The 8,557-nt window shown below is 38.6% G+C and overlaps 1 protein-coding gene across 1 annotated transcript; it reads right to left on the reverse strand.

Moving 5' to 3' along the window:
- Positions 1–2,949: 2,949 nt before the first annotated feature.
- Positions 2,950–8,517, reverse strand: LSM3 (LSM3 homolog, U6 small nuclear RNA and mRNA degradation associated). Its single transcript, XM_060766218.2, has 4 exons — positions 8,416–8,517; positions 4,812–4,922; positions 3,628–3,723; positions 2,950–3,301 (listed from the first exon to the last, which is right to left on the reverse strand). Exons 1-4 carry the CDS (start codon positions 8,434–8,436, stop codon positions 3,221–3,223), a joined length of 309 nt encoding a protein of 102 aa, XP_060622201.1. The 5' UTR covers positions 8,437–8,517; the 3' UTR covers positions 2,950–3,220.
- Positions 8,518–8,557: the final 40 nt, after the last annotated feature.

Consider the following 8,557-nt stretch of genomic DNA (forward strand, 5'->3'; position numbering starts at 1 on the left):
TAATGTGGAAGAAACAAAAGTAGTCATCCACTTCAGTATGCATTTGCTAAATATCTTCTTTTTTCATGTTCTCTGTGGGCACTGCATGGGTCCCAGGGAAACCATTCTATCTGATTGGAACACCATGATGCCTTTCAATTATTAAACATCATCTGAAGCAAGTGCCTTCAACAGCAAAGATGCCTTTAACAGGCAGAACGCAGAGTGCTACCCCATGGTTCCTCTTGATTGTGGAGATGCATGGCTGATGGTGTACCTCAAGAGTTTTGTCCTGGGTCTAGTATTATTAAGAATAATTATATGGTTGGCCCTCCACATTTCACTTTTCTGAATTTGATTATTTACATATTTAATAAATATGTTCTTTAGGAATGACTAGATCATCAAGATGACTCTAATGGTTGGCTTCAGAAGAAAAGGCTGAGAGGAGACATAATGATGGCCATGTATCCATATGTGAGGGGAAGTCATAGGGAGGAGGGAGCAAGCATATTTTTCGCTGCCCTGGAGACTAGGACACAGAACAGTGGCTTCAAACTACAGGAAAGGAGATTCCACTTGAACATTAGGAAGAACTTCCTGAATGTGAGAGCTGTTCAGCAGTGGAACTCTCTGCCCCGGAGTATGGTGGAGGCTCTTTCTTTGGAGGCTTTTAAGCAGAGATGGCCATCTTTTGGGGGTGCTTTGAATGTGACTTTCCTGCTTCTTGGCAGGTGGTTGGACTGGATGGCCTACGAGGTCTCTTCCAACTCCATGATTCTATGATTCTGGTGAAAATTGACCATAGAGTTCCACTGGGATACATAGAGATTTCTAGAGTGATCCCTCACTCAGAAAAAGTAGGGTTTTTTTTTTAAAAAAAAATCATTTTTTCCACTTTTGCAAAAGCCTGCTTGAATGATGAATTAGATGTCAATATTTACTAAATTTGCAGATGGCATAAAATTAGAAAGGGTAGCTAATACCACAGAATCATGATTCAAAATTACCATAACAGATTAGAGAGTGGTCCAAAACCTATAAAGTGAATTTTCACAAAGCAGAACAAATGAAATGCACAAATACAGGATGGCTGATATCTGGTTTGAAAAGAGTATATGTGAAAAGGACCTGGGGATCTTAGTAGACCAGTCTAAGCATGTGTCAGTAGCTTTGATACAATAATTCTAGGCTGCATCAATAGGAATATAATGTCCAGCTGGGGCAAGGTGATCTTCTGTCAGTGTAATGCACTTGGGAATCTATGTGGTGAGTCTGGCCAGGTTGTGCCTCATTGTTATAGCTAAACCAAGTGTTATATTGCTATATTATTATATTATATTATTATATATTAATTATATTGTTATATTGCTACTTCTTGCTCTCCTGACACTCATCATCATAGGCAATTCCTCGTGGCCAAGTATGATTGTCTTCCAGAAGTAGTTTTCCAATAGTATTCCGAAACAATGATGGAATAAAGGACCAAGTTTTGGTATATGTTCACTGGGAGGCCTACTGTCACTAGCAAAGCCTCTTAGTGTGGCTATAAAAGTCACTGCAAAACGCCTACACACATCCTTCCTGTTTTCTTCTTACGCCCCTCTACTTTCCTCTATGCACCTGTTCACAACTGCTAGATGTAATACTGTTGCAGGGAGCATAAAATTGAGACTATAAATGTACCTAACCATTTTAAGTCTTGAGTCATTGATATTTATAAAATGACGAGGAAACATTTTGTTCTTTAAGGATTACTGCTCAGCACGTTGTAACTGCCTACGTAGGACTCCACATTAAGGCAACATTTCATCAGAAACAAATGGATTAATTTGATGATAATACTTTGCCGCATAGTACATTGAGTTACATTATTGATGAGATAACAGGCCAGTTACATTGCTATCCAGATCAAACATAATCTGAACACAGGCAGCACCACCTAGTGTTTCATGAAGATCCAAAGTGTTCCGCAGAGGCAGGAATCATGCAAGGTCACAGGCACAGAGGGCAAATACGACAGTTTGGAGTGGTGAGTGTTGTGGAAAATGAAGAACAGTTGTTGCCAAATGCTTGGAGACTGATTGTACATATATAAAAATATAACAGCAGTGCTAAATAGAGAAAGTTGAACAATGCTATGCCAGCACTTGCTGAATCGTGCCAAACCATTTCATTACACAGAACACAATGTGTCAATCCTCCTCCATTATTCAAGTGTAATTATAATGGCTCAAATCCAATTTTTTGATTAAGCTAGAATGTAGCCAATGAATCACTGAGAGGTTGATAAACCAGCATTTTAAGTCATATTGATTTAATGGATACCTATTGCGAAAAAAGACAGGGTAGGAAAAAAAGATAATCATTATTATTAACAATAATTGATTTAAGACTAAGAACTGGACTTAGGGCAATGAAAGCCCTTTTACGTGTGCAGCATAAACAGTTAGGATGAGTCATCTGCATCACTTTAACCGCTTGGAAATTTTACTTTTTAACAGTTATTGTCACTACTAGGGAAGAAAGAGAACTGGTTTTCACTTCATGATCATCCTGTATGTCTTCCTCACTGCATTTCTGTAGACCTTCTGGCATTTTTTGCAGAGAGATACAATTACTGAAGTTTATATACACAGTGTGCATGTAGCCCAGGCGTGGGCAAACTTTAGCCCTCTGGGTGTTTTGAACTCCAGCTCCCAGAAATCCCAGCCAGCTTACCGGCTGTTAGGAATTGTGGGTGTTGAAGTCCAAAACACCTGGACTTTTGCCCATGCCTTATGTATCCCCTTTAATCTTCTTCAGTGAATATCACTTAAAACAGTAAACATATAATGCAGTCCTAACTGATTTGCACTAGATGTGGTCAATTGGAACCAAACAGAAACAGAAATAATCATGAGAATACTGCACCACACTGAAGTAAAAGCAGTGTGTGAATAGTGCTTATACATCAGCAGATATACAAAATAAGTAAATGAAATTTATTTAAAAAAAATAGGAGAGCAGTGCCCACAGACATTAACTAAAATGCTGAATACACCAATCTGATGCAGAAGGGAATGTTACTTATATTATTCCAGGTAACACGTTTTATAACATTTATTTCCCAAATCAAGTCATGAATTCACAATACACAGTCTAGGTTGTAAAGATCTGTGTAAAATTACGTGCAGAGTCTTTATATTTAAGAGGAGAAGAAACCAGTAAGTTGAGGTCCAAACAATCCAATTTCATAGTTTCAGCCAACCCTCAGTGGAGGAGCGACAAGTACGACTCCATCTCCTCTGACAAACAGCATTGGGATATTTCTCTTGGTGGACTATGAAAAGAGAAAGCAGAAATTTTCAGGCTATGAAAAACAAACCAAAACATAAAATCTGCTGTAAAAATTTCAAGTTACTTTAAAAATGTCAAAGCCCAGACATTAAAAAAACACATTTTCTAGCAGTAAATCTTAAATAAAAAAAATTATACAAACAGAAAAACAATAACTTGTATTTTAATTTACACATTACTCAAGTTAAATCTAGTTTACATGTAGGATGTTGTATAGATCTATAATAAGTAAATAGAGATCCAAAAGATCCATTTTAGATCTACATCTAAACTAGCACTTGACATTTGCAGAATATTCAAATGTCTTACTTTGTAGATTTCCTCATACGTTTCTTCATCAATCTCTATTGTTGTCACAGTTTCTTCAACATCACCCAAAATCATATTTAAATGCTGGTCGTAAGCCTTTGAAAATGAGATGTTCATAATATATTTAATTTTTAATATTAATGACAATATTTACATCCTTATAAACAATTTACATCTCCAGCAGAGAACCAAACAATGTTTATTTTTGGATAAGGTAATGCCTGAAATTTTTGTTTTTATTCAAAAATATATACAAAGCCTTTAACCCAAAGTAAATAAGATGGCAACCCTGAAACAATCAGGATTCCTTTTACCAAGAAACAAGGCACACATTAAAGAACCAGGTATGGATGGAACTGTAGCTATGCCTCAAAGAGAAATAGTAGTGGTGGGGGAATAAAGCAGGTGTTTATTTGAACATAGGGAGACTCCATCTTGAAATATTTTCTCCCATATAAGAAAGTGTTTGTTTTGATTCTTTAGCTCCAATGAGCCAGTGCAATAAAGGATAACTGGTTTACCTGACAATAATTCAACAGGGCAGGAGGGGGTCTGGGTTCACTTGCATATCTACCTTTGCATCCTAAACAGTCTGCTTCCCACTCTTCAGTTCAGATGAAGATTAAAACCCAATCCTCCACCTGCCAGGCATATTCCCTGGCAACATGCATTCACAGATCTCACCTGCTGTCTGTTTGGGGTGTCGGAAGAAAAAGTGGCCATATCAAGAGGCAGTTTTTTTTTTTACACAGGTGAAAGGTCCCTTCTGTGAGCAGTCTACTGTTCTGCTGCCACTAAGCCAGTTCAATGATTCACATGAGGACACTGCACTTTGAAAACATGAATTGCACCTGCTCATTCATTTATAGAAATGCCATCTCAGGAAGCCTTCTGAGAAATAAGATAAATCCACACTTTTCAAATTGTATAGGCTACATGAAAATTTACCATTTTCAAAGGATATTCAAAGGATTGTGATTAGGGATGTAGAGAAACTTCATTTAACATGTGCATGTTGTTATTTTTGAATACAAATCTGCTCAAACGTGTTGAACGTCTCTTCTGTCTTTTGTGGTAATTAATGCATTAATCTTTGTTGTAAAAGTTTTTGGATGAACACTAGCCAAATTCTATTTTATAGTGCAGTTTACCATCACCATGCATTTCAATAGAGTTTCACTTACATGTAATCTGCCTCGAAGTTCTCGGTCATTTCTCATTTTCACATAAATTCGTTCATCAAGACTAAGTCTGATGAGATCCAAAGGTTCTTCTACTGTATTAGTAGTTTGTTGCTATAAAGAAAGAGATCACAAATAATTGCTATGGATAAAACGATACGGATGAACTCAATGAAGAAAAGCCTTAGATGACATTTACTCTGGCTTCCTTGATATGTTATGCAGCCTTCCTCTTTTCCTACCTTCTACCTTTCTAAGCATTGTCATTCTTTCTAGTGAGTCATGTCTTCTCATGATACATCTAAAATACAACAGTCTCAGTTTAGCCACTTAGTCACTTCTATAGAAAAGCTACTTAGGAAGCAAAAAGTACTTCATTTCATTACATGACACCTGTTTTTAATTTCTTGATTCTATCCATCGAAAATGCGGTGTTACTGTTGTCACACAGAAGAAAAAATCCACTTAAAATCCGGTTTCTGGCTCACTAAACTACCCCAGAATTCTGCAGGAGGCAGAAGCCAGATTTTAAGTGGATTTTTTTTCTCTAGTGTGATAAAGTGGTTAGTGCTCTTCCCAAGCATTATTGTCTTTGGGTTGCTGTAAGTTTTTTGGACTATATGGCCATGTTCCAGAAGCATTATTTACTGATGTTTCACCTGTATCTATAGCAAGCATCCTGAGAGGCTTGCCACAGATGCAAGCAAAATGTCTAGAGAAAATGCTACTGGAACATGACCATACTGCCCAAATGTTGGAAATTACAGCCTTCTTCAAGCCTCCTCTAGTAATCTGTTAATATATTCTGTTTTCTTACTGTTTTGTATGCCTGTTCTGATATGTAGCTTCTTTTGCTCTATGTTTCATGAGAGGTTGTGGGAGGGGCTGCACACCACATGATCTGATCTGAGACTGTTCAGACCTCAGACTCCATTTTAGATTTCTTCTTAGACTCAGACCAACACTTGCCTGCTGTTGTTGAAAGAAAGAAGCCTTGTGTCATCTGCACATAGAAACTATCTCAAATATATCTGAAATTGGACTGATAAGCTGTGTACCTGTGTTATGCTGAACATGAAGGCTGTGAGTAAAGCATTTTTTTTCAAAGCCTACAACTGAAGACATAATAATAATAATAATAATAATAATAATAATAACAACAACTTTATTCTTATATCCCATCACAATCTCCCCAAGGGAAGTTGAGGCGGCTTACAGGGGGATCAAGCCCAACATAAACAAAGGTTACAAGTAACATAATTAAAAACATTTAACAATAAAATATACTAAAACAATAAAACCATTGGAGTAAAAAAAACATAATAAAAGACATTGACACATACTATATTTGGTTGTATACTATTTGAGAAGATTCTACTCAAATGGGTTTTTGGCTCTTATTTATTTATTTATGACATTTATATGCCACCCTTCTCACCCTGAAGAGAACCTCAGAGCAGCTTACAAGATAGTAACCTACGGATGTGAGAGCTGGACCTTAGGGAAGGCTGAGCGAAGGAAGATAGATGCTTTTGAACTGTGGTGTTGGAGGAAAGTTCTGAGAGTGCCGTGGACTGCAAGAAGATCCAACCAGTCCATCCTCCAGGAAATGGGGCCCGACTGCTCATTGGAGGGAAGGATACTAGAGACAAAGTTGAAGTACTTTGGCCACATCATGAGGAGACAGCAAAGCCTGGAGAAGACAATTATGCTGGGGAAAGTGGAAGGTAAAAGGAAGAGGGGCCGACCAAGGGCAAGATGGATGGATGGCATCCTTGAAGTGAGTGGACTGACCTTGAAGGAGCTGGGGGTGGTGACGGCCGACAGGGAGCTCTGGCGTGGGCTGGTCCATGAGGTCACGAAGAGTCGGAGATGACTGAACGAATGAACAACAACATACATACACACACACAATACATTATATTATTAGCATCTTACAATATCTGTATTGTATATTACTATATTGTATAACTCTTATAGTATAATCTGCAAATGGTTGTGAATGCCATTTTCCAAACCAAAAAACTCACAAACAATCCAGTGATTCTGGTATGAAAGCCTCCGACAACACATTATTGTCTTTTCTAGTGAGTCAAGTCTTCTCCTGATACATATCAAGTATGATAACGTCTGGGTGTATCTATACTGCAGAATTAATGCAATTCGACTTTCACTACCTTGGCTCAATCCAATGGAATCCTTGGATTTGCAGTTTGATGAGGCACATCGATCTTTGGCAGAGGCGGCTAAAACTACACCTCTCAGGATGCCATAACATTCAGCCATTATGTGGTGTCAAACTACATCCATTTTACAGTGTAAATGCAGCCTTGGTTTAGTCACCTTGGCTTCTATAGAAAATTCACTGAGAAACCACACTCCTGCATCAATTCTGCAGTGTATATACACTTGGATTCAGAAGGATGAACATGTACCTTATGACAAGACTTGCTCTCCAAAATGAACTCCATGCAAAATAAGGCATTACATTAGGAATTGGGATAACATTAGGAATTGGGACAGTTCCATCCTCCTCCTGATATGTCATCTGTCGGGGACCTCTCCCTGCAGCACCAACTGCTGCTCTGGGCCAGAGTGAAGAGAGAGGGGGCCAGGGGACAGTTCCACCTTGTTTCCTGTGCTATTCTAATAATACAATATAATGCAATGTAATATAATATATTGTATATACATATAGGTAAAGGTAAAGGTTTTCCCCTGACATTAAGTCCAGTTGTGTCTGATCTGGGGTGTGGTGCTAATCTCCATTTCTAAGCCAAAGAGCTGACGTTGTCCATAGACACATCCAAGGTCATGTGGTCAGCATGACTGCATGGAGCGCCGTTACTTTCCCGCTGGAGCGGTATGTACTGATCTACTCACATTTGCATGTTTTCGAACTGTTGGGTTAGCTGAAACTGGGGCTGACAGCAGAAGCTCACGCCACTCCATGAATCTGCGACCTTTCAGTCGAGAAGCTCAGCAGCTCAGCACTTTAACCCACTGTATATTGTATATACATATAATATTTATAATATTATAATGTAATACAATATAATATGATATTTTAATAATTATATATTTATATTACATGTAATATTACTAATAACATTACAATATAATGGTATAGTACAATATAGTAATATTTAATACTGATGTGGTACTATGTTAATACTATAATATATAATATAATATACCTCTGAGGATGCTTGCCATAGATGCAGGCGAAACGTCAGGAGAGAATGCCTCTAGACCAGTGGTTCTCAACCTGGGGTCCCCAGATGTTTTTGGCCTACAACTCCCAGAAATCACAGCCAGTTTACCAGCTGTTAGGATTTCTGGGAGTTGAAGGCCAAAAACATCTGGGGACCCCAGGTTGAGAACCACTGCTCTAGACCATGGCTATACAGCCCGAAAAAACCTACAACAACCCAGTGATTCCGGCCATTGTATGTATATATCCCTTGTAAGCTGCTCTGAGTCCCCTTCGGGGTGAGAAGGGCGGCATATAAATGTCGTAAATAAATAAATAAATGTTAAAATCAGCCCCCCTTCTCCCTTTCATTTCCTCCCCAAAAGAGACGCAGGAGATAACGCGGTCACCCACCTGATCAACCTCGTCCGCCATTTTTTCAAAGGCGGTTCGAGTCTCTTCTCGCGGTATTTTATGCCCGGTCCGCTGTGTTAGCGGCAGGCGCTCTAGACTTGTTTTAGAGGCACTCTCACAGGCGCTCACTTCCGGGTCGCGT

Source organism: Anolis sagrei, chromosome 2 (genome assembly GCF_037176765.1).
Source record: "Anolis sagrei isolate rAnoSag1 chromosome 2, rAnoSag1.mat, whole genome shotgun sequence".
Classification (NCBI taxonomy): domain Eukaryota; kingdom Metazoa; phylum Chordata; class Lepidosauria; order Squamata; family Dactyloidae; genus Anolis; species Anolis sagrei.

Coding starts and splice junctions, on each gene's coding strand:
- LSM3 (XM_060766218.2), bottom strand. CDS start 8,436: ATGGCGGACGAGGTTGATCAG. Junction 3,724..4,811: donor AACTTCGAGGCAGATTACAT/GTAAGTGAAACT, acceptor TCATTTTCAAAG/GCTTACGACCAGCATTTAAA. Junction 3,302..3,627: donor CGTATGAGGAAATCTACAAA/GTAAGACATTTG, acceptor CTCTTTTCATAG/TCCACCAAGAGAAATATCCC.